Raw genomic sequence first — 27,350 nt, 5'->3', positions numbered from 1 at the left:
GCTCACCTTCGATGGAAACTTGCACGCTGGAGAAGTGTGCTCTTCCAGGATGAATCCTGGTTTCAACTGTACCGGGCAGATGGCAGACAGCATGTATGCAGTTTTTTTATGATAGTTGTAGTGCTTTATGTTAGCCACAATTAGTATTGGGGGGGGGGAATATTGATAAAAGTCACCTTGTCCTACAGAGATTTACACGGTCATCAAAAGGTCACGCCAGGGTAAGCCTACACGAAACGAAGCCCTTATTTTAAGTGTTTCTAAAATCCCCTATGGGAAGAATTTGGGATTTTAGTATGTCCTGACCACTCTAGGAGGCAGCTCATACAGTACATATACTCCCCTCCATTTTGTATTTGGACAGTGAAGCTACAAATCTTAATTTGTCTTTGTACTCCAGAATTTTGGAATTGCGATGAAATGTGTTATCCCACTGGGCACACACTGGTTGGATCAACGTTGTTTCCACGTCATTTCAATGAAATGACGTGGAACCAACATGGAATAGACGTTTAATTGACGTCTGTGCCCAGTGGGATATGATATCAAATAGTTTATTTTTATTTTTATGCATGACTTTGTTGATAACTACTTTGTTGAGGGAAAATGTACTTGCTACGACTGTGATATGTTGGGGTCTCAACTAGCCTCTGGATATGAGGGTCTGCTAAATTACAAAAATGGAACATGTAAAAATGTAAATGTGAGGCGACAGTACAGGGTCACCTTTTAGTTCAGGGTATTTTCACACATATCTGTTTTACCATTTAGAAATGAAAGCACTTTATATATCTAGTCCCCCCCAATGTGAATGTAATTATTTGGAAAAATTCACTTATAGTGTATTAAAGTAGTACACATTTTAGTATTTGGTGCCATATTCCTTGCACGCAATGACTACATCAAACTTGTGACTCTACACTCGTTGGATGTATTTGTTGGATGCATTTGCAGTTTGTTTTGGTTGGGTTTTGGGTTATGTATTGCCAAATAGTAACCGAATGGTGAATGATGACTGGATTTTCTTTCTAAGTGAGTAGATAAGATGTTTCAGAACACTTCAAAATGAATGCTGATAATGCAATGATTAAGAAAAATCATGAATTAATCATGAATAATGATGAGTGAGATGTCGTTCAGAGGCTACAACAAAACATGCTAACCTCTCACCATTACCAATAACAAGGGAGGTTAGCATTTTTTGGGAGGTATGATCTTTGCACCTCTGTAACCTTCTCACTCATCGTTATTCACAATAGATCCATGATTATCCATAATCATGGTAGCATCCACATGAATGTAGAAGTGTTCAGAAACATCTTCTATTTATTATTACTTACAATAAAAGTGTCTCTAAATGGCACAAGACACAAATACGTATGGAGGGGAGTGTAGCTGGCCTATACTTGGTTCTGATGAGGTGTGCTGAAATGTAAACTACTAATCTGCTAACTGTATCTGGATGTCATGTAGTTTTAGCTAGAAAGCAACCTCAATATGAGGTGACAAGTTCAAATGGGTTGATTTGTAGTGCGTTCTGCTCTTGTACTCTCTCTTTGAGAACTATCACTGTTGTAGTCCCCCCCCCAGCTGCTTGGCAAGGCCTGCTCACTCAGTCACTCTAGTTAGTCTCTGGCTTCATTCTGAATGAACATACTGATACAATTATATGAGGATTGTAAATTGATTGAATGGGTTTCAATTAACCAAATTGTCAGCAATGCACAACGAATAGGCCTATATACCTGTATTTGCCTACTTTCTCATCTGAGATGTCTTGTCTTATTGCTACTCGCCACCAGGTGGCACAGACTTGTCATTCTCAGGTATTGACTTCATGAAGCTACATTGATGTATGGGGAGGAAAGTGATCCAGTGCACCAATATGACAACACCAACATACTGTACTACTTTACGTCTGAGAATCACACACAACCATTTAAAAAGTTTTATTTCTACCATACACAAACTGTACAACACAGCGCATATCTGCTTATGAAATAGCAAAAGTAATACTTTCGATTTACAAACTACTTGAACTGAAAAAGCATAACATTTGAATGAAAAAGGAAAAAAATACAATACGGTTTCATCATACTAATATCATTCCACAAAAAATCCAGTTCACATTACAAAACATCAAATACTAACAGGGTAAAATAAATATTCTTCACAAAACTTCCTGAGCAAACAATGTGTGGTATATGAATGAAATATGACTAATTATAAATAAATTAACACAATTATTAAGTTAAACAAAATGTTAAATTATTACATTTTTCAAGATTACAGTTCTTTAGAGTATTTGAATAAAAGAAAGCATTTTTCTCAACAAGTGTCCTTAATTTGGCTTTGTTTTGCAGATATGCACTTATTTGAATTCCTCCTCAGGACATGTGTAGTAGGCCAAGTCAAACTCAATTTATTGTAACTTGATAGGATTATCAACCCATGCAAACTTCAAAATAATAACATTGTACTGTGACATCAAGAGCAATGCTCACAAACAAACAAAGCGCTTAATCTTTCTCTGGAACGCCAGGGCAATAGAACTCAACTGAAATACAACAAAAAAATGTGAAAGTGCAACTGATTCAGAACTCAATTTAAGAAGAAATAAAACATAAACAATTGAAAACAAACAGTTAAGAACTAGCAATATCATTATTTGTTTGTCCCTTTTTGCTTCAGGTAATAGTGATGAACTGAAAATAAAAATGATTGACAGTTGTCCATTATTGACAATATGGGCTTGATTTACCAGGGTGCAAATACATGCTTATTGAATCTGGCCATAAAGAACCTGCAGTGATATTTATGCCACCAAGTGCCTTTTGGGGGATATTTAGAAATAGGTATGACTACTGAATCTGAAATGCCACCAACCATCATTAAGTAATAATGAGCATACATTTTACACATGTAAAAGGTGTCATAATAGTTGAACTCATAGTAAATGTTTGTATGTTGGTGGTACATTTCTTTTAACACCTTCCTCACCTATTTTCTTCCATGCTGAAAATAAGTAAAAAGTAAAAAAAACATGAACACTTCTTAACCTGTGATACTTCAAGACCTGACTTTGAGATTACAGCTACTGAGACGATGCTTAAATATTTGAAATGGCATATAAACAGTCATTAAGAACATTTTCTCCTTTGAAAATGAGTGTACTGTATAATAACTTACACACCATCCACATAATACTGTCCTACCACAAAACAGAGAACTGTATATTTTATGTATTCATTTACATGTAGGCACATATATGCACACACAGTGTGTGCACAGAAGGCAGTTTAATATCTATATAATTTAAGAAAAAGAAAGACAATATCTTGTCAAAGTGGATTTAGCCATTTTCTTAGTGCTGTCAGTTGCTCTATTCTAGCAACACACTCAAAGTTGAATATGACATTCAGTTCATTGAATGAAATAAAAAAAATGTTGCATTTTCCTAAGAGCCAAATGCAACTCCCCAATTGCAGTCAACTGTTAACATATTGTGGAATTAAGAGAGTACAGTACAGTAACATTGCATTTTTTATATTTAGTCTTCATTTTGTCTTACCATACATTCAGGGTTGAATAGAAATCGAAAGCAACAATTAAAAAACATGTTGATTCTGGATTATTCTGGTAGAGTTCTCTACCTTCATGGGAGATCCAAATTGTTTTATTATAATCTGATCTGATATATAAATAAACCACCACTAGACGGCGAAAGAGAGCTATGATTGAAACTGGAATGCGCTTCAATGTAATATACAACGTGCTGAATTAGTCAAAGGATTTCAAATATTTAGCATTTTACAATCATAGAAATACAATTAAAAAAAAAGTGAAATAAATACATTGATGAATAAAGATAATAAATGGCAATAATATAACAATGGCAAAAAATAACAAATACAGATTTAAATCAAGTAAACCATACAAAATAATTAAGTGCAAGGGGGGTAGAAATCTCACCAGAAGTAACATGTCAAGTGAATACAGAAGCGTAAAAAAAATGTTGGCTGGTAATTGTCTCAGTGCAATGTATTCAACTGTGAAATGTCGACACATTTCCCAAAGCTTTGTCTTATACATGCAACTAAGCCAGCACGGCACTCTCCAGGAAAAACACAGCCATCCAGTGCCATTATCCCATCTCAAAGATACCTCCTCTTGGTGGCTCGACAGCTTAAACGTGGATTCCCTTTATAGCCTGTTTGATATTATCCAAGAGAGCCTTACACTCGGGAGAGTAGTCGTGCTCCGAGTTGTTGTACATATCTGTTAATGTGTTCACATAGGCTTCGAAATTATGCTCACTGATGGGCCCCTGGAACACAAACATGTTCTAATATTAGTTCACAAACTGAAGCATATATTGACAATAAGAATTTAATGCCACTATAGCAGGGTTTCCAAAACTCGGTCCTCGGTACCCCAAGGGGTGCACGTTTTGCCCTAGCACTACACAGCTGATTCAAATAATCAACTAATCATCAAGCTTTGATAATTTGAATCAGCTGTGTAGTGATGGGGCAAAAACCAAAACGTGCACCCCTTGGGGTCCCGAGGACCGAGTTTTGGAAATACTGCACTATAGATAAAAATATGGTAAAAAAATGCTACAAGTGCAAGTGAGGAGGTTCGGATGAGGCCTACTGTACCATTTGAGGCAGTTGGATGTCTGTGAGACTGTTGATGAGAGCTTGGCTGAGGCGAGCTAACTCTTTCAGAAGGCTGTCATTGTGCTGTTCAATCATTTTGTTCTCCTCCTCTATTGTCTTCAGGTTACATTCCATTGACGAAATCTGCTTTCAGGGAAGAGGAAAACTTGTCAAACTGAACTAGGCCTGAATCCTTTGAAAACCATCATATCATCACAGATGTGGATAGTTACCTGGGTCTGCAGTTGCATCATGTCAGCTTCTATTTTCAGGTTGGATTCGTTCAGTTCCTTGATTTCATGATCCAAGTGTTGCATGTCATCGTTGTTGTCGACTCCTGTTTGAAAATGGAGAATACTCTTATGAAATGCAAGCTAAACCTGCTACTGTGCTTCAGTGAATCAACTAGCAGAGGGTCTACACATACTTTGATGGTACTAAGATTAACATTTCCATAAAATATATTATCCTGCCAAAGCATATACTGTATGTACTGTCCACCACCATGACTTACCACTGCTGGCTTTCAGTTTAATAGTCACCATCTCCTCTCCTGACATCTTCTTCTTGATACTTTGAGCATTAAGTGGGCATCCAGACAAACTATTTAGAAATAAAATTAAATAAAAAGAAAGAAATAATACAAACTCACTAATGTCAATATCAAGCTATTTAGATGTTTTTCAATTCAAGGAGTGCACCTTTAATTAAGGGTCAGTGGTGAAGAATAGTAGTATCAATAGAAATTATAAAAATGTCACTAGAATCATAAGGGTCAACATTGATGCAATGCAACCTCACCTTCTATGGGTGACAAACACGTTATTGGCGTGTCCAAGGCCATTGCAGCCGGGCAGGGGACAGTGGGGCAGTTCCTGTTTGCAGGCCTTATTCCAGGGGAAGGGGAGGCCATTGATGGATGACTCGTTCTGCCTCTTGGCAGCGAGGGGGCAGCTCCCTGCACTGCGGTGAGATGTGTACTTCCCCGATGTGTGGCCCTGCCCATCACAACCTATCACTTGACACCTAGTACGGAGACAAACAAGGAATCTGTTAAGGAGGATTTTACATTACAAATGTTCAGTTAGAAATGTATCGCATAGAACAGATATGATTATCTGTCAGATAGAATAGGGAATTGTGTCAGGTCTATTCATTCTATATATACCCAGGAGTCTGTTACTATATGATGTACTCCCCTTAAACTGCTAGTGGAGTGATTCATGTTGTAACACAGACTGTTGACAATGTACAGAGTGCCCCTGTGAGAGATGCCTATTCTCATTCAGATGAGGCAGAGGAGAAAGATTATTGTCACCAGCAAGCTGTTTTTCGCTCAGAATAGTTTGGCAGTTCAGGCCATTTGATATGACAGATGTAGTAAATACAGTATGATCTGAGATATGTAAATCTATCTCTGTTTACAGTTTAAGTACAATGGAAATGTAAGTAGATCAAAATGCTGTCAACTGAGTTGCGACGACTTTACTTAACCTCTTAAACCACACATAATACATACGTACGTACTCAAACAAATCATTTGCACAGTTCATAAATATCCCTCACTAACTAGACCGGAAGATTTGTCAAACCATTACATTGATTAATCCAGTCAAATGCTGATTAAAAATGTAGTCAAGCAGGCTCAAATAATCGTATCAGCCAAATTGCTAATCCACAAAAACTTTGGAATAATAAACACATTCAGATTGATATAGCCTACATATACAGTACGAGGTAGGTTATTGGTTTTTGTAATCGAAAAACATAAGCACAAGTCTTGTTGAATATTGTTAAGAGTTATAAGGGTAATTACATTTTTCCAGCTCTGTTTTCTACAGGTCAGTAATGGAGTGACATGAATTACACATAATTGTCATGTATCCCGTCATGTGAAGAATGTAATTTTAAGGGTTGCCGACCCCTTCCCTTATTGGTAAAGGTGAAAGGCAGGCTGAGATGGTACAAATGGAACACAGAACTAGCGTACAAACAGAGTGCTACTGTAACAATGCTTGTTGTTGCACTTCATTGTTCAGAGTACTGCTAGTACTTAGAGGACAAAACAACCCCAACCACATTACTTCCATCCATCCATACACCACAGGTAGATGGAAGGTACCAGGACAATGGAAGCATGCCATATGGCCTACAATTTACAATAATCTAGTAACATTACAGAATCACTACAGTAGCAACCTTTTGGTTATTGGCCCAATGCTCTAACTGCCAGGCTACCTGCCGCTCCCCCACCCTCTCTTAATGTGGATGAGATTTATTCTAGTCTAATTCCTAAGCTCTTGGCCCTGCATTAGTAATTAAAAAGAATGGAAAATCTGTGTCTGTCCAGTTGTAGAAGTAAACAAGGTCTCATACATCTGACTTTGGATTTAAGCAGCAGCAATCAATTACATTATTTTTTTATGGTCCCGTGTAGCTCAGTTGGTAGAGCATGGCGCTTGCAACGCCAGGGTTGTGGGTTCGATTCCCACGGGGGGCCAGTATGAAAATGTATGCACTCACTAACTGTAAGTCTCTCTGGATAAGAGCGTCTGCTAAATGACTAAAATGTAAATGTAATACCAATAACAGTTTTTCCAGAGACAACTGCATCTAGAATTATTAAGCTTTACATCAGCGAATCAAAGCTTTGTACCCATACAGTAGTATGGGGGACCTGTAATAAACAATACACGATGATAAGGAAAACACTCACACAAGAGAGTGATAAGCCAGATATTCTTATAAGAAAACTCAAAATATTACAGTGTTTGAAAACATGTATTATACACATGTTGTTAATCCTTGAAAGATGATCTACTAATGTTATGATCAGAAAAACAATTTCCTTTATATTTTTCTGGTATAATGACCTCTTAACAACAGGATACAAGTATTTTCATTCAATGAGACAGCAATCATGTAGTCATGCCAGTAAAAAACTAAACAACAAATATCAAACAGAAATCATAAGAATAAGAATAATCTCTTACTTAATTTCTTGCTCGTCTTTTGCATCTCTGTTTGGTGTGAGCTTCAAGCCCCCCTTTCTGGCACGTGGACATCCTGACAAACTACAAATGTTTAGAGACAATACGGTTTAACAATAATGAACACTACTTTAGGGCTAAAATCAAGCAAACTCTTCCATCAATGATTATCACATAGCATGTCACTGAAAACCACATTCTAAACAACAAAATCAGTTTTAAGAATCAGTCAGGTGTCGTCAGAATCGTATCTTCTTGGATATACAACAGTTTACCAAATGTCAAAGATTCATGAATTCATAAAAATAAACAACGAGATTCAAACACATTCCTGTTAATCTATTCAATAATTTGTGTCATCCAGTCTAGACTACCTTCTGTGTGAAGCATAATTCCCAGTCACATGTCCAGATCCATCACAACCAAGTGTTGGGCACCTGCAGGTGGAGAGACAGACAAAACAGGTGAAACTCAGTGCGACGTCTTGGACAATGATATCATATTTAAATGCATTTTTTTTAAGACGTAAAGGTTCTATGAGGTCAGTAGATATACAGTATATTGCATAATGTACACTGAGTGTACAAAACATTAGGAACACCGGCTCTTTCCATGACATAGACTGAACAGGTGAAAGTTATGATCCCTTATTGATGTCACCTGTTAAATCAATTTCAATCAGTGTAGATGAAGGGGAGGAGACAGGTTAAAGAAGGATGTTTAAGCATTGAGACAACTGAGACATGGATTGTGTGTGTGCCATTCAGAGGGTGAATGGGCAAGACAAAAGATTTAAGTGCCTTTGAAAGGGGTATGGTAGTTGGTGCCAGGCACACCGGTTTGAGTGTGTCAAGAACTGCAATGCTGCTGGGGTTTTCACACTCAACATTTTCCCATGTGTATCAAGAATGGTCCACCACCCAAAGGACATCCAGCCAACTGTGGGAAGCATTGGAGTCAACATCCCTGTGGAACGCTTTCGACACCTTGTAGAGTCCATGGCCCAACGAATTGAGGCTGTTCTGAGGGCAAAAGGGTCTGCAACTCAATATTAGGACGGTGTTCCTAATGTTTTGTACACTCAGTGTATACAGCCTGATCACACGAAGTGGAGAAAAGTCCAAATTCAATATAGTCATTGTATTGTATGACTAAAACAGCATGAGACCAGGTGGAATGTATAATGTAATCCAATAAAATAGCACAAAGTTGAATCAGTGAACACAAACAGGTGAACTACTGGCTATAAACAGTTGATGATGACTGACAGGACAACACGTACTTTAGTTCCTGAGAGTTGGCTGCCATCAGTGATTTGAGAGTCTTGTCAGCCAGGGGGCACCCAGATACACTACAGACAGAGGATACACAGCTGAGAGTTATTATAATGAACCCTTTGATCATAGTTCAATTCAATTGAAGTCTGACAGTGATTGATATACTGTACAGTGCAATGTGGCAGAGACGTCATTTTCTCCCAATCCATATGACAATCATTTGCACTATCATCTCACATTTTTTTTGGGGGGGTGGTTTCAGTTCTAAAAATGCTAAGATTTGTTAAGTTTGAACAGTTGTTTCTGTCCAACGTTTCAATAAAATTACAAATAAGTTTTAAATTACTTAAATTCCACAGCAACAATAGGTTGAATAAAAGAAAAACAGTTTCAGCAGCATATAATACTAATCAACATGAAACAATCAACATTGTTCCTCTGAACCAGGCCTTACAGTATTTACTAGCTGGTGTTAACGAGTGTGTAATTACCTTCGATGTGATGCATAATTTCCTGTTACATGGCCACTACCGTCACAGCCGGGGGTAGGACAGCTGCAGAGAACACAACACTTAGTTAGACCATACTCTACAATACATGGACTTCTAATACAGTATATTAACCTTTTTAACATGACGTTGATTTGCATTAGTGGAATTGGAAGTGTGAAGTTAGTGCAGCAGGAAATTTAGTAGAAGATATTTTACTCCCGAACACATTCACTACAACAATGTCTCTGATGGTGTTTATTTGGAGTGGCAGAAAGTTGCTCATAAAAAGGTGCTCACTTGGAAGATCTAATTGTTTTCTGTAAACTACTCAATCGTACCTAACCATAAAGTGAATAAAGTCCCCAGAGCCTAACTCAATAGAACATGCAGAGTCTAACTACAAAGTCAAGAGTGATAAGCTCATTTTGAGGACATACGGACATGTAAAAACTCACTTTTAACAAGATACATTTCCTCTCCACATGAACCTGCAGACATACCAGTCACAACGATATGTAATATATAATAGGCAACAATATAAGAGCTAATAATAGGATAGATCATGTCCAGTGCATTTCACTGAGCGTGTATTCAGTCACCCCACTTATAATATACTGCCCCATTTAAAAGGTCTGGTCGGGAATTACACTTTTGTTATTAATACTGACCATCTGTCAGCTGACCTTTTTAGAGGGAAATACACATTATACACAGATGACTGAGCAAAGAAGCCTCAATATGTCAATTTCTCCCCTCACTGGACCCCCAGAATGAGCCGACCCAACATGTTTAACATGAAATACCTCATCAGCTCTTTCTTAGCATCTCTTAAGAGCATCTTGGTCTTGGGGCTTAACATGCTTGCGTCTCCGGAGTAGCTCTGGTCCTCCAGAGAAGCGTCGTCAAAATCCTCCTGCTGAGAGACATAGGTATGTTTGAAATTGACCCTTTTCACTACATAAGTAATAGGGTGCCATATTGGACGCAGTCTTAATAATAAAGTGTCCTTAAAAATCTGCTTAACCTCCTGACTTCCTGTCTCAGTCTTGAGTCTTGAACATGATCTAAAAGTGAATTATCAATGAAAACATCCCACTTACTACTCTTAAATCACAAGCCTAGGGGTTGGGGGTAAGGCTGAGGTATTACGCTTGAGGATACTTACAGTAAACCATACATCCATTTAAAGTCACATTTAATCCACACGGACAGTATTTATGACGGATATACTTGTGAAATAAATCATTTGGATTTACTTTCTCAAAGATTCTGTGTTCAGCACCAGATGTTGTCGTCGGTGAATTAACAACAGTACAAATGTCATGGCCTTTTAAATCGACAACAACCAGGAATACCAGCTGTGAGGAACACTCTCTTTAACAAGAGCTTTATTAGGAACATACACAGTATACACGATTATCTATCATTATACATTGTATGCCCATATCACCTTTATAGACCAGGGGCCTGTTGGTAGTCTCATGAATATGTTTCTCCATTACCGGTAGCTCTCGTTTCTCTTGTTCAACAACTTTTGCCAAATAAGCTCTGTTTCATAGGTCTGGTACAATATTTGTTTTTACCTCGAATTAGTCCTTTTGGAAGTTTTTCTTGGTAAGCCATTCTCGTGATTTTTGTCATTGTTGTTGAGCACCCCTCATTTCCTTTATTTGCTGTAGAGCGAAGGCCCACCTGAACTCCCAGTATTTATTGTGCATTTAACAGATTAACAATCAGGTTGTGTTTTTTACCTCTCTTTCGTGCATCATTTGTTGTGATTTGCTGAAGTTGAGAGGTGTGTCCCAGGCATCTCTCTCACACAGGGCATGGTAGAAGGCAGGGCTGATGTGCACACTGCTGGCCTGCTTGAGAGTGGACTCAGGAGGGGACAGGGCAGCGTCTCCCAAAGGCACCTTGGGTGGGGCTTTCACCTCCCGACTTTTCTTCATACTCAGGTCCAGAGTGCCGTTCTCATCCACGTCTATGGGCATGTCCTAAATGAGAAGAAGTTCACAAGTCAGACTCGATAATAGTCAGCAGGTTACATTGGGATGCCAGTCTTCGTGGAAATAAGAAAATGTGGGTTATGAAGTTTGAAATTAATATATTTCCATGACATGCCTTAGCCCCAACTACAATGCTTTAAGCGTGTACCACTCTGAAAATGACAACTTGTATAATTCCTGTGAGAAATAACTTGAATTGCACCTCAAATATACATTTACATGAGTAAAGTAAGACGCACAGTGATTATCTAACACCGGGGTAAAGTGTGATGTTAAGCCAGCATTAATTCTGTTGAACAAAATAATAATCGCTGCTTGGTGTATAGTTTTTTTGTGACAGCTGTGTAATCTGTCTGTTTTCTAGGACACACAACCAAGATGGCAGCTGGGGGTGCTGGTTTTAGGTCATCACCATTAAAACAAAAATGTAAAAGCTTAAAATGCAGCATAAGTTTTCTCACTGACAGATGTGTTACTCATTCTGTGTTATGTGAAATGCTAGGCTGTGTGCTTGAGCTTTATAGGTTTTATAGTATTAAAAGTTTTACCTCATTAAATGCCGAAATCCGGCCTATAAATGAAACCAATTATTCAACGCTTATATCCCATTAAACCTATCTTCCATTATTTTTGTAACAAAAGAGAGCCTTTCAAATTAATTAAAGGGGATAATTTTCATGGACATTGCATGCATGTGTGGCTGCCCATTTTAATTACGTGTGTGATGGTGACATGTCTGTAGCTAATCTCAACAGCATGAACTTTTCACATTGAGTTGTGATGCATGTTTTGTTGCATTTGCATCACTGGTAGCCTACAGAGATACAAACAAACATATGAGTTGCATGGCCCCACACAGTGTAATGTATGCTACATAAGTCCACTGCAGAAGAGCACAAATGATTAAGTTGCTAACACTGTTTTATTCATTCAGTGGGTTGGCACCTGGTACAGGACCACATTCTCAGCTCAACAAGCTGGGTTCTGTACTGTGTAGGTGTTGGAAACCTTGAATCATTTGTCTATCAATATTCTGTCATAAATTACATACTGCAGAGAGGCCTTGTTTGGGTTTTGAGACATTAGTTGTTATGCTGTCAAACTTTATGCATAGGAAGGCCATGGTTCAGTTAATTTGAGAGTATCATGGTTTTGGGGGTTTTCCCACTATAGATTATACAGGATGTGCACAAATGGGTCAAGTTTTAAACTAAACTGGTGCACATTTAATAAATCACTGAGATTTTGGTTTTGTGTGAATAAAAGATTTCAGCTAATGAGTCCTTCAGCTGATTGGTTTAATCCACTGAACTAGTTTTATAGGCCATCTGATAGAGACACAGCTTATCCTGGATAATGTATTACTAAGCAAAATATATTCCGCCATCTGCAGCATGCAAGACACACTTTCATACAGTTATAATTTATTTCATTTTCTTTTTGGTTCATTACCATAAAAGTAGAAATTAAATGCATGACCACATGTTTTACAGAAACTACAGAGTCTAATTGTAATTGAGAAATAAGGGGGATTGTAACAATTTGGAAGAGTTTGTGCATATATTATGATATCATTTTATGACGTTTTTGTTCGTTTTGGACTTCGGTAAGTTTTTTTTTGGTTGTTCGGGCACAAATTTTTTTTCTTGAGGCAAGCCGAAGTCAATAGCCAAAGTCTACGCCCCTTCGTCAGTGACTGGTCAACAGTAGGGATTCTTCAGTAAAGTCTTTGTTGTCATTTAACGAGAGAAGACTCATTTTCATGCCATTTTTTAAATTTAGAAATACTGCACCAAACATAAGATCTCCTAGGCAAAAACATCAAAATGAATCTTAGATTAAAGTGGCTATTTCCGCTTTTTTCTTGTTTTTCAAGCGAATGTCTTTTAAGGGAGTATGCGAGCACAGTCATTCAGTTCACCTAGCCGACTTCGGCTAGCCGCCAGCCAAACTGAAGCATGCTGACGCCTTTATCCTGGATAATAATTTATATTGCTAAACAAAATATATTCTGCAGCATGCAAGACACACTTTCATACAGGTATTTTTTTCATTTTCTTTTTGGTCCATTACCATAAAAGTAGAAACTACAGAGTCTAATTGTAATTGAGAAATAAGGCTGATTGTATTTTTTTTTCTTTTGATGTGAATACACACATTTTCTTTTGTGTACATTAAAGCTTTACGGAGGGGAACCTCTTGTTTCCCTGCCACCAGAGACACCATCACATTGCCAAAAACGGTCCTTTTGATGTTTCTCCCTTTTTATACACAAATCAGAGTTGCTTTAAAATGACCCCATTAAATACCTTTCCAAGTGGTCTAATTTGATTACCTTTGTGGAGGATGCCAGGGGCTGGCCGGAGATGGAGATGGCCTCCATGTTGCTTCGGTAGCGGGTGGAGAGGTTGAGGATGGCGGTGGTGGCTACGGTGTCTTGGAGCCCCTCACATCCAGGTTTGTAATGGCTGGGTGGGCTGTGCCGTCCGGGGCCAGGCGTGGGCAAGAGGTTGCCAGGGGCACCCAGGAAGCCAGTGTACTGTAGAGCTGCTGGATAACAAAACACACATTCAGCAAGTTACACAGAGATACAGGAACAACTGATTATACTCACTACATTACGGTGAATCATGCATCCAGCTATACGTTTGTTGTTACAGTGTGGTTTCAATGGAATCAGTCTGTGCCTGAATAAATAAAGTCTGTGTTGATAAAACATGTATTCTTGATAAAATGACAATTCTCTCAGGATCTGACAGATCTGTTGGACCCAACTATTTTTGTATTTAAAAACAAAATCCTACTAGCACTGACTTTGCTGATACCTACTTTATTGAGAAAAAATGTACTTACTATGACTGAGATATGTGGTTGTCCCACCTAGCTATCTTAAGATGAATGCACAAACTCTAAGTCGCTCTGGATAAGAGCGTCTGCTAAATGACTAAACTGTAAATGTAAGCAGTATTAAACTAGCATGATTGTCTTGTTTACAGGAACCTTGTGAGTGTGTTGCATACTTGTAGTTTGGTTGTTGTTTGATCATGTATGAGTTGCACATTTGTGGCAGAAGATGAGCGACGCTTGCACATTAAATCCCTTTAATGTGGCTTGACATGCTGTTATGGTACAGCAGACCCCCCCACAAATGTGCGAAACTCACAGTCAGGGAAGTGTGAAGGAGAGATTTCTTGGTCCTGGTTGGGTGCCATCAGAGGTTGTTTGCCGAAGACCTGTGCATCAAAGCTGGCGTAATCAAAGCGGATCTTGCTGTACTTGTCCATGTCCTTGGTGAGGTTGGCTTGCAAGGCGGCGGTGACAGGATGGTGATGGGCGAACCTGTAGCTGTACTGGTTGAACTCCAACTTCTTCATGAGGGGGCCGAGAGGTCTGGTTGGAGAAGAATCCAAGAAGACGAGGTGTTGTTGTTGGATTTGATGAGGAAAGTGGCTACTGTATGTGTCAAATAAAGCGCATGTAAGGAACTAGGAAATTGACACATGCACACAAGTGGGCAGGAAAGTGGCTATGGTGTCAAATAAAATGCATGTAAGGATAGGATATTGACACATACACTACCAGTCAAAAGTTTGGACACATCTACTCATTCAAGGGTTTTTCTTTATTTGTACAATTTTTTTCATTGTAGAATAATAGTGAAGACATCAAAGCTATGAAATAAAACATATGGAATCATGTAGTAACCCAAAAAATGTTAAACAAAACTAAATATATTTGATATTCTTCAAAAAGCCACCCTTTGCCTTGATGACAGCTTTGCACACTCTTGGCATTCTCTCAACCAGCTTCATGAGGTAGTCACCTGGATTGCATTTCAATTAACAGGTGTGCCTTCTTAAAAGTGAATTAGTGGAATTTCTTTCCTTCTTAATGCGTTTGAGCCAATCAGATAGCCCTATTTGGTAAAACACCAGGTCCATATTATGGCAAGAACAGCTCAAATAAGCAAAGAGAAATTAGAGTCCATCATTACTTTAAGACATGAAGGTCAGTCAATACGGAACATTTCAAGAACTTTTAAAGTTTCTTCAAGTGCAGTCGAAAAACCATCAAGTGCTATGATGAAACTGGCTCTCATGAGGACCGCCACAGGAATGGAAGACCCAGAGTTACCTCTGCTGCAGAGGATAAGTTCATTAGAGTTACCAGCCTCAGAAATTGCAGCCCAAATAAATGCTTCACAGAGTTCAAGTAACAGACTTTGTGAATCAGGCCTTCATGGTCGAATTGCTGCAAAGAAACCACTACTAAAGGACACCAATAAGAAGAAGAGACTTGCTTGGGCCAAGAAACACGAGCAATGGACAAATTGGAGATTCAAATTGGAGATTTTGGGTTCCAACCGACGTGTCTTTGTGAGACGCGGTGTGGGGTGAACGGATGATCTCCACATGTGTATTTCCCACCATAATCATGGAGGAGGAGGTGTTATGGTGTGGGGGTGCTTTGCTGGTGACACTGTCTGTGATTTATTTAGAATTCAAGGCACACTTAACCAGCATGGCTACCAGAGCATTCTGTAGAGATATGCCATCCCATCTGGTTAGCGCTTAGTAGGACTATCATTCGTTTTTCAACAGGACAATGACCCAACACACCTCCAGGCTGTGTAAGGGCTATTTGACCAAGATGGAGAGTGATTGAGTGCTGCATCAGATGACCTGTCCTCCACAATCCCCCGACCTCAACGAAATTGAGATGGTTTGGGATGAGTCGGACTGCAGAGTGAAGGAAAAGCAGCCAACAAGTGCTCAGCATATGTGGGAACTCCTTCAATGCTGTTGGAAAAGCATTCCAGGTGAAGCTGGTTGAAAGAATGCCAAGAGTGTGCAAAGCTGTCAACAAGGCAAAGGGTGGTTATTTGAAGAATCTCAAATATAAAACATATTTTGATTTGTTTAACACTTTTTTGGTTACTACATGACTGGTACTGTTATGCACATGTTAGCTGTGGAAGAGGTGGTGGTGATTGTGAAAGTAATAGACACAATGTAGTTTGAATCATATAATAATATCAATGTCCTCCTCCTGGATTGTGGGATCTGATCTGTATTGTAGGTTCACACACAGGCATGTTGCCCAACTAATTAATTTAGTATGAGTAGGCAGTCTGCCCGTCATTTCTCTACAGGGAAGAAAGAGTTCTGATGCTCTGTGTCTCTAATAGGGAGAATCTCATGGGACCTTAAACCATTGCTTAAGAACAAGTGATACTGAGTAACCATATCTGTGATGCTTTGCTAGGCTATATATTGTCATTCATTTTACAATACACTGAATGAATAAACTGGATATGATACAGTAAATGTTAACCAACATATCTCCTGATTTTATATGATATTGCAATTGAAAGTCAACGAACACAAACTTTGTTTTATATCAAAGGGACTATGCTCTCAGAATCAATTTGTTTTATGTCTCAATGGTTTACTGTCATCATAATATATGTGCACATGCTCATGCACTTCAATAATAGTCAACAGTCAAAGTGACAATATTGCAATATTACAGCTATAACATGTGTTATAACATACATTCTCAGTCCATGTGATTTTACCTGGACATTCGTTCAGGTGCTTGCCTGCATTTGGGGCTCTCCTCTTGAGGTTTGGAGACTTTAACTGCAGCAGCAATGGGGCAGCCTGAGAGACTGGAGGAGGAGAAGGAGGAATAGGAGGAAATCAAACCCATTAGTCCGACATTAAACCTATCTAGGTACAGTTTGACATTTTTAATGGGTTAGTCCTGCAGGCTGTACCTCCGATGGGTGCTACGATTGCTGTTTACATGGCCCCTTCCTGTGCACCCGGGAGTAGGACACTTGAGGACGTTTTCATGCATGGCCAGGACTGGGGACAGACAGGAGAGGAGAGGGACAGTAGGTGAGACAGTAGGGTTAGTAGAAGGAGAGCTTTACTGTACATCAGTGGTAAATATACTGTATCAGTGATGATACCATGTAGAGTAGGCATAGGAGTCATAGGAGGATCTATAGTTAACATAATTAACAGAGCACAACATGATAAGACAGGAAAATAATAATGTATCCACAGTGATCAAGTTGAAAACTATAGGCATACAGTCTGCTTGTTCATTTCTTGACAATTTAATTCAATTAACACATTCCTTATGTACTGACATCGGAAAGAAACCATGGTTATAGTGCACAGATCCTTTGAAGACACAAGCATGTCTAACTAGCACTGTTCCCATTGTCAGTGCACTGTGTGTTGGTTGCATAATACAAATACTTTAGTGGAAATAAGAATATAACAAGAAAGCACTTCTTTTTTTTTTTCATAAAACATTCTCATTGTTGGAGTTCCACTTGGTATCCTTGGAAACTTTTATTTTCTGTACATATTTTCCAGTTAGTTTGCAGGTTTTGTTTATTTATTTTTGAATGCAGAGTTAGTAACCCTTTGATTTGCAAACACTGCCTCTGGTCTAAGAGCACATGCTTTCATATTGAAAAAATGTAATTACTTTTTCTGTTCCTTTTGTATCATTATTGTTTAATGTTGGATGTTTATTATGTTACATTGAAATGAATAAATCACAGCCAATAAAAAAGCCTTTTCAATTTTCAGAAATTAGAAGTAAACTCCAAGTTCCTAGGTGACAACATGTCTCAATTGTGTATTGAAATATGATTTTTCTATTTGCATGATTCTATTAATGGAAAATGTAGAGATGCCCTTCAATCAAACAGTTTCTGGAACTACAGATGTAGGATCTTAATTTGATCACCTTGTTGCAGGAAATGTTAAACTTGTAGTGTATTTGAGGTTTAAAAATGCATCTGAAGTTTGTAATTTCCACGTTCAAATTTCAGACTTAATTATGCCTTACGAAAAATGCATTAACTCCTAGAAAAATGGGCATTAATTATAAACCACATAATAATTCACATTTCCTGTTGTTGCAGGATTATTTTCCTGCTGTAGCAAACTGGCTCAAATTAAGATCCTACATCTGTATTTGATAACTTTCATGATTTCATTCGAACATCAGAACTTATTTTATGATTGATAACAACATCCCATTCTATTCTATATGTGTACATGCTTGTGTATGTATGATGTATACAGCAGGTGTGTATATGAGTGACTTACTCTCTGGGGGAACTCGGACTTTGTGGGGACAGCCAGACAGACTCCGGTGGTGAGGGTACAGACCAGTGACATGGCCAGTTCCATCACACCCAGGGGTAGGACACCTAATATCCTTCTTGTCTGGCCGTGGAGAGTCTGGGAGGAGACAAACAACAGGAACTCTTCGATTTATACATAGACATTCACATATACATAACGACACCTTTAAGAATGTTGCAGTATCATTCTTAACATGCTTAACATGCTTTATAACCTTCCTTACCACACAAACAAAGAGTAGAACAAAGGTAATTGTTCATTAAAAAGTATTTTGGCAATATTGTCTTGGCTAATGAACTTCAGTTTAATATTTGATTAAACTTGTAGAGGTTTTCTTGCATGAATGTTCCTCGGAAATGTATTTTAAGTGAGATTCTGGGAATTGCTAAATGAAAACACACTTAAATACTGAAGCTACAGTGCTATAGATATACAGTAGCTACATAGAAACATACAGATTGCAGGACAGTATCATGCAAAGAGCTAGACACTTTTTGCAAAATGCTTCTATTAATCTGTCATTTTAGTTAAGGCTTCCAGTTCAACACAGGGCATTCACATCTTAATGCCCATCCATCGAAAGATTACATCTGGGATTACACATTAGGCTGCAGTCATTTGAAGAATCAGTGGAAAACATGAGGGGTACTTTGGGTGGATTTAAGACTTATGGTCATGGTTAAATATCCAGTTGATTCCTATCAAAATCCAATATTCTGAGTAGTAGCAATTCCATCAGAAGATTTTATTCTTTTTTTAATTTTAGTCTGTTTATTTATTACATCATTTGTTGCCCAAATGTTTTTAGTACTTAAGAGGATTTTTCCCCTCCTCCCTCCAATTTCCCCCTCGGAATATGGTTATTTTATTATTTTTATGTTTTGAAGAGCCTCATTATTAAAATCACAAGTGGGCTGATCCATACTAGATAAACATGCATAATCATGTCTGCTGCGTACTTCTTTTATGCCCACTACTCTTCATTACAATAAGTGCAATATTCATTGTATGTAGTCCTATTATTCTCAAGTTTCCTAAATAGTACACATACAAAAACAGAGGAAGGGCTTAAAGAAAAGGGTCCTCTGTCATTATGTTGATAAAAACCTGTTGTAAAAAAAACATAAACATGCTAAAACAACTAGAATCTTGAATTGACAAAGAAATAAGACATATTCAAATCTATTATCCATACCTTTGCATCCATGGTAGCCCACCCTGGAGTTCACATCCAATAGCCTTTGGTGCCTCCTCTCATTGGTCATCTGCTCCAGTAGGAACCTGTCCATCTCCCTGTAGGCGTTGTGGATGACATGCCTCTGCTCTGACTGCAGGGCCATGGCCTGCTCCAGGAGGCTCAGGTTCACCCTCCCTCTGTCCATGTCTCTGTCTCCTCTGTCTCTGTCCATCTCCAGGCCCAGCGGTCTCTCCATCTCCTGCAGGCCCAGCGCCCAGGCCTCCAGCTGGGGAGGCCTCTCCACCTCTGGCTCTCCCTCACTGTCCTCCTCACTGGGTGTCGGTTGGTAGAGCCGCAAGGCCCCTGCCTGGAAGGGGCCTACTCTGCCTATGTTGTACCCCCTCAGGTCCGAGTCAGGATCGTCGTCTCTCATGTGTTGGTGGCCGTTCCTGCCTAATGGGTGTCCTCCTCCGGTGGTGGCTTTGGAGGGGCTGCTGATGGAGCCGTTGGAGCCATTCACCCTAGCAGAATGAAACAGGGACAGAGGCTCCCACTCGGCTTCCCGGCTGTCCTCGTATGGGCTTTTACGTGGCGAGGAACTGCAAGTCATACTCATCCTGTCCTGACTTTGGTCTTCTTCTTCCTCTTCTTCTTGGTTTCGTTCCTCCACCTCTTCATCTTCCAGAGTTTCCGAGGCTGCAGCCTCCTCATGGGGAGAGTCATCAGTCACCACTTCAGACCATCCAAAGGAATCATTGGGTTTTGTTATTGCGTCCTGGCAGCCATTTCTGTGGGGCACTTCATTAAACATATATTGGCCTCCATCTAAGAAACAAAGTAGGAGCAAAAAAACCTATGCTGTGAGTTTTGAGTCAATTGTTCATGTTAAGGCCATGATTTTCAGAGAACATTTGGCTAGGCAGAAAGAGTAACAATTTTGTATGTCCCCATTTGAGCTTAGTCAGAATGTTTCGTTGAGACATTCAACGCACATTTCATGACAGTTTTTCATATCTTGAAAATGCATGTCTTGTAGACTGTTAAGAGGATTGACAAATCAAATATGTCATGAAAATAATAATAGTATGGACAGGACCGCAACTGCAAGATTATGCTGCAATTCCTCAAGTACATCAGAGATAATACATGAGACACTTATTTTGGCTAGTTGAACATGAAACCTAGAGATGATGAAAAATATTTTCTTCGTCTTCTTAAAAATCTCCAATCAGAATACAACAACTTGATGTGGATTAAGACGGACCAGATTATGACAGAGATTTAGCCTGCATCGCTTGTGACACTGAACATCCGTTTTAAGTAGTTATTAGGTGTAAGCTAAGCAGGGCTTTATGATTTTTAGATATTAACTTGTAGTCATTCGCATACAACTCATTTAAGAAATCATATTCATATGTAAGCATGAGAACCAAGAAAGTGTGGAAAATGTCAGTAAAAAAAAAGAAAAGAAATTTTCTTCTTCCTTTCCTTTCTTTCATTAAAATTGTATTTTTCAAAATCTCTTTTCAATATGTAATTATGTGGAGTGTACCTTGTCATTTATTTTTATATTGATTCTTTACTAAACATTTTTTAAAGAAAGCGTTTAAAATGTTTATCAGTGGACATTTTCATTGACATATCAAAATGTTGAACGTATCCCAGGACAGTGTGTAATGGTAAAATATTTGACAATTCAATTTCTAGTTTCCAGCTTAGTCCGTTTTATGTGGAACTGACAGAAAAGCTAGGCCTCTTAGTTCCCCAAAATGCATTTTAAATGACACTTTATTTTAGTAACACCCCTGATTATATTAATATTAACTCATGGTCAATGATTAACAATGGCAAGCTATCATCTGGATTGATTCGATAAAATCTCTTTTGATCCTCCAAATCATTTAAACTTATATTCAGTACTAAAGCTCTTTGGTAAGGCCATAAAGGTTTTTACTTCATAAATCATAAGTAGGCTGTACTGTACTGAGTAGATCTATCCTCTTAAGTTGCTAGACATCATGGACCAAACTAAAAGTAGCCCACAGAGAATGGAGTGAGAGGGATCCGATAGGTTGATGATAGATTTGGGAATAATTTAGGATGCGTATAGGCTATATAGGCTTGTAAGTGGATTCCACTGAGGATGATATAGACATTATCAAACAGACACTACTCGTCATTATAGTCAGGCCACAGTACAAAACGTAATCCCCCAAAAGAAAAGCTGCTAAATGCAGGAAGTGTTATCTGGCGAACGGACCTCTGCCAAAAGCTTTTGTTTCGAAGCATATGATTTTGGATTGTGCAAATTAAGGTAAATGTACTGAATATAATACAGGACAATAAATAAAAAAAACAGCAACAGAGCAAGAAGTTTCATGAAATAGACTTAATTAAACTCCTTTTTAGATTCAACCCCACAAAATATCAAGCTGGATTTTGTGAGACATATAACATGCAATGACGTGGCTAATAATCTCTTTGTTGCTAGAGACATTTAATTCTAAACAGAGGCAAACAAATAGCAGCCTGTTCAACAAAGAGTAAAAGTCAGTTATGCTTAGCTACAATTAGCACAGCAGACAAAAAATTACTTATTTTTGTCCAGATGGATGACACACACACGCACACACACACACACACACAGTGAAAGAAGTGCAGTAGAAAAGAGACTGCACTTGGATCCCTCCTGTGGTTTGTGTATTGGAACAGGTGAAGAGTTTGTACTCCAGAATAGCCATTACCGGCGCTCTGCAGCAAGGTTGGAGCTTGGCTAGAGTTGAACGCAATGCGACTCGACCAAATGAGAGGTTTGTTTTTCCCTCTTTTTGCTATAAAATGCAGATATGAACAGTATCCCACTGTTACATTATTTTTCTATCCACTTGAACTGTCATAATCTTTTCACATAAAATAGCCCCAGACCTGATTGTGACAAAAATATATTTACAAATGTACGTAGGTCTTTGTTAACCACACAATGTGCAGTCATTTGTTTGTGTTGCCTGACTTTTGATACATGTTCACTGTATTTTATAGGGCTTGCTGTTGGCAAGTGCCCTCTTTTGAAGGTTATAATGCAGTGCAGAAGTAGTGGTGACTGAATACAGACACATAAAAGCTCTGCTTGAAACACAAACAGACCATGAGAGGGAGGTATATGAACAAAGAAAGTTATCAGAGGGGGAAAATAAATGGATGGCAAATCTAGTGCAAAAAGGGTTACGATAATTGTAATGTTATATGAACCCCAGAAATAAATAAATTCCATTTCTAATGAATCTGCACAATTCATTGAGCTATTCTCTTGGTCCATTTAACTACCCACATGTGTACTATAATGAGCTGTAGACATTATGCCTAATTATATATATTTGGACTGTGTTAGAGGGCCTAACAAAAGCTTTCGAAGGGGACAATTACATTTGTTGCTTAGTTACATCGTTAAAAATATACCAAATAAGTGCAGATTATAGTGGGTGAGAATGCATGTGTAAACCATGGATATTGTGGCCAAAATGCTCAAAATTAAATTCATTAGGAAATATAAATGTTTTGCTTTTGGAGAGGGACAATGTTTTTAAATGAAATAAAGACAAATATTTCCTTATGTCATTGTTGAGTACGTAGCTTGGTCTTAGTATCTTTTGACAAATAAGCACCAATTTATTCCATTCTATTGTATCAGTGACATTGGTTTTATAAGAACATGTTTAGGCAATGCCAATGTCATACTTCAGAAGGCGAGCTGGTTCTTTTCAAGATGCAACATCAGCTTGTGTTAATAATCAATCAATTATGCATATATTCTACACTCAACTAAACGAACATTACTAAACAAACATCAACAGATGAGATTCAAAACAGAAGGGCCTAAAGCAAACATTATCATAATTTCTCAATTCTCAGTGTTTTTAACCTATTTTTGAATGGCTTTTCAGAAAAACCGAACACATAAAGCAAAAGAGATTGAGAAGTCCAAAATCTGGCCTCATCAAAAAAGTGGGGAAAAGCCATGCCAAAAATATCATGACAGATAAGCTGTCAAAACTTCAATCTGAGGACGTGAGACAGACACAACTAATGTGGACCCAGCAGTGTCATCTTTCACTTGCAGTACATAATGACTATGGGGTCTGGCTGATGCCGGGCCCTAAAAGGCAATAGAGAGGGAGGGAAATATGAATGCAACAGATGGGATTTTAAAATTCAGCGTCAATTGTTCATCAAAACAGACAAAACAACAGGACATCTGTCTACCTGCTGGAGTGTCAATGTTCCTCAGCTCTTCTTTGTCCTGTGGCGGTGCCAGGTCCTCATTCTCCTCCTCGCAGCACGCCTCGCTGGGGCTGTAATGGCGGGGCCTCATCAGGAGAGACTTTCTCTTGTTGACGGGGGCGCCCTGCACCCCTTCCTGGGCGAGTCTTTTCCTAGCAGCCATAGACCCATATGTGCTGTTGTGAGGGATTGGATAAATAAAAAGAGCAACGGGGTCAACAAAGCGCCATAGCCGTTACTGGGGTTCATCTGAAAACGTTCAACTGAAAATGAACCTAAAATGTAACATTGTCAGTTTATTCACCAATTGTATTTTGCGGGATTCAGAAAGTATAAGTGTAATTTGTAGCTAGAGTGAAAAAAGGTCAACATAAGGTTGAAGAAACTGTATTTAGCTGAGATGATGAACGGACCCCCCAAAGACACTATAAAAATTATGTAAGTAGAAGCAGTGAAGAGCTACGGGGACAAATTTAATTATAACCGTTATTTTCAAGATAAGGGCATGGCCAGCATACCACATCTACTAACAAAGGACGCCTATTTCACTCTGTATGTAAGGATATAGAAACCCGGGAGTTAGAGGATATCTGTAAAAGTTTATTTTCACATAGAGGTCATGAACCCTTACCTGGGAGCCTGGGTGATGCCTTCATCTGGAACTGTAAACAGAAGCAGAAGCAGAGGTATGTCAGGTAAATAGTCATGTTCATATTTCCACTGTGGAGTGACTCAGGCTCTGCATCTGTCTACTTGGGAAACACAATCCTGATCAAAGCCACTGATCTAGTACCTCCACCTTTTGGATAACCAGTTGGGAATTAACACTGTGTCCTACTACTGTACACTCATGGTAGTGGGGTGTTCCCCTAGCATGAATTTGGAGCGTACTCTAGCAAATGACCTATAAAAAGAGTTACTGTTACATAAAAAAAAGTAAAACATATCATTTATTTTTTGCCTTCTAATATGAACAACATTATAGCAAAGATTCCCTTTATATTGATAAAAGATCCACTCCCCCAATCTACTGTAGATCATCCTCCTGACAGCTTTGACAAAATCGATTTTCCCAGAGGGCCTTGCACCACAGATGCAAATCTCATTCAGAGGTCTACCGTATTCCCATGAAGCACAACCCCATAATACATTTCCCAGACATAGTAATGGCTCTGGTGCCACCAACCAGACCTCAGAGGCTTGGAAAACTAGCATAATGGCATCCCCTGTCTAGGGGTTTTCAATCACACTATATATATGCACTCCTTAACTAATTTGAGTCACTGTTCCAATTTGATGAAGTAATTCCCCATCTGAATAATGTAATGGCAATGCAGTGCTCTTCAAATTGGTAAGATAATTCGTAAAACTGACAGTTGTAAAGTTGGATTGTTGAACTGATATCCCCCTAGACCCCAGAGCTATATAAGTGGAATGTGTGTGAATAGCTGAAACGCTCGGTTACTGCTATTGATGTGCTTGCCTGAACATGGTAAGAGTTGTTGAAGCTACTCACCTTTGCCACCGTTGCATGTTTGAAGTGGGTTATCCTCTCCTTCTGAATCCATCTGTAAATAAAGAACACACTATGTATCATTATGCATGTAACACTCATTTATATCAAAATACAGATTCTGTAAATATTGACAACTGGGACTGGAATAATGATGTTAAGATTTTATCAGCAGATGCTGGATCCATTTAATGTTTGAGAGCCCTTGACGTCAGTGGTTGAAGTTTATTTGAAGTCATTTTGACCCTTCCTATCAACAATAGCCTATATTTCCCAGAACATTTATGTAGTTATGTGCAAATTATCTGTGGCATTTAATCGGTGTAGAGTCACGAAAACACATGTAGCATGTAATAGCAAAATACCAAGCTAAGGTGAAGTTAAAACAAAAAAAAACTTTGAGGTGGGAAACACGTAATAATGCAAAATAATGACATTAAAGTGCAGGTGGTGGTATACAGACAGACAGTAGTGTGTTTAGACCAAAATACTTGTTAAAATCCATCCACTCTCCCTCGCCATCATTGCGTGTGTGGATCCCAAATAAAACCTATTAAACGTAATTATTCCGGGCTGATGGCGGTGTATAGTGGTCACAGGCCAGTGAAATCTGTGAGTCACAGGATACGCTGTTACTTTTCCTGGTAATGGGAAACATGACTCCTCTCTCTGGTTTGCTGTTGTGATTGAAGGCACTGACCTGTCATACATTTATAATAGGGGAGCAGGTGTGGCAGTGATGAACCTTAATTTCCTTTAATAAACCTTTTATGTGCCACACTCTTAATGCCACACCGGGCCCTCGGAGGACCTGCTCATAATAGGTTCATTACTTTTGATTACTAGGGCCCTATTGAAACAAACAACTACCCAAACACTATAGATTACATTCTGTAACAACTAATGTACCTGATTAGTTCGTTACACTTTTTCCATCATCGTACAAACAGACACACACATGCAGACAGACACACTGTAAGAATGTATATAACTCAGTTATAAAGATTTGTTTAGATACTGTGTATGTGCTACAATGTCTACAATAATACAAATACATGTCAAATTCAAATTCAGATAGCGTAATTGCTGTACTTGTATTAATGTCACAGGTTGACAAATATTTACACATTATGCACCTCTGTGTTATTGAGAAGCAACACTCACATTATGTAAATCTACTTGTTTTAAACACTTATTCAATATCTCATAGCATAACCTCTTGTACCAGAACATTTAATACCTTATTTATGTTCTGTACATGAAACATTTAAATTCCTCTTTCTTACAAGTCAAGCCACAATATCATGTTTTATGAAAATACAAAAGCGTTATGGTAACAAGTATTGAATATACTAATGGTTCTCTCTTCATTAGATACCTGATGACCTTGGTTTTGACACTGAGGAGTACATACAATATTTCACTGATAATTTGTCAGTAGAACATTATTTTACAACTGCACTCAATATGTTTGTGAGAGTGTTCAATGATGTACTGTATTTCTTCAAATGACTGTATCAATTAAACTTCATGATTATCTGAGGGGAGACGGAGGAACAGATCAAACCATTTATGTTCAAGTATTATAGTTTCTGCTTCAAGAGCAACATAGAGGTTCTGAGAGGGTATATAGAGAATGTGCTTTTGACACCCATTTGACAACAGCTATCGTTGGTCCTTAAACTCGAAGCTGTATAGATGTATCTAATTCTGCAGAGGAGGAATCAGAAGTAAAGTAATGGAGAATTGAGAAAAGCTCCAGTAGATGTTTAAGGGTATGAG

The 27,350-nt window shown here is 38.5% G+C and overlaps 1 protein-coding gene across 6 annotated transcripts in view; it reads right to left on the bottom strand.

The window, feature by feature from the left end:
- Positions 1–1,934: 1,934 nt before the first annotated feature.
- The window catches only part of st18 (ST18 C2H2C-type zinc finger transcription factor), a 40,933-nt gene continuing 15,517 nt past the window's right edge, over positions 1,935–27,350 (bottom strand). For 3 of the 6 annotated variants that reach the window (XM_041896354.2, XM_041896356.2, XM_041896355.1), the window contains 20 exons: positions 25,572–25,623; positions 24,687–24,717; positions 24,038–24,231; positions 19,796–20,602; positions 18,562–18,696; positions 17,205–17,295; positions 17,004–17,096; positions 14,589–14,878; positions 13,761–13,975; positions 11,171–11,413; positions 10,223–10,335; positions 9,420–9,482; positions 8,934–9,002; positions 8,026–8,088; positions 7,655–7,735; positions 5,463–5,687; positions 5,176–5,264; positions 4,895–4,998; positions 4,662–4,808; positions 1,935–4,327 (listed from right to left, as the gene is read on the bottom strand). In XM_041896354.2, coding sequence (XP_041752288.1) covers positions 4,187–4,327; positions 4,662–4,808; positions 4,895–4,998; positions 5,176–5,264; positions 5,463–5,687; positions 7,655–7,735; positions 8,026–8,088; positions 8,934–9,002; positions 9,420–9,482; positions 10,223–10,335; positions 11,171–11,413; positions 13,761–13,975; positions 14,589–14,878; positions 17,004–17,096; positions 17,205–17,295; positions 18,562–18,696; positions 19,796–20,602; positions 24,038–24,231; positions 24,687–24,717; positions 25,572–25,623 — 3,246 coding nt within the window. In that variant the 3' untranslated portion in view covers positions 1,935–4,186. The remainder of the gene's footprint in view (positions 4,328–4,661; positions 4,809–4,894; positions 4,999–5,175; positions 5,265–5,462; positions 5,688–7,654; positions 7,736–8,025; positions 8,089–8,933; positions 9,003–9,419; positions 9,483–10,222; positions 10,336–11,170; positions 11,414–13,760; positions 13,976–14,588; positions 14,879–17,003; positions 17,097–17,204; positions 17,296–18,561; positions 18,697–19,795; positions 20,603–24,037; positions 24,232–24,686; positions 24,718–25,571; positions 25,624–27,350) is intronic. The other 3 variants (XM_041896358.2, XM_041896359.2, XM_041896357.2) reach the window with 3 other exon arrangements.

This window comes from Coregonus clupeaformis, chromosome 14 (genome assembly GCF_020615455.1).
Source record: "Coregonus clupeaformis isolate EN_2021a chromosome 14, ASM2061545v1, whole genome shotgun sequence".
Classification (NCBI taxonomy): Eukaryota; Metazoa; Chordata; class Actinopteri; order Salmoniformes; family Salmonidae; genus Coregonus; species Coregonus clupeaformis.
The sequence above is the reverse complement of the archived record's forward strand: the minus strand, read 5'-3'. Positions and strand labels throughout refer to the sequence as shown.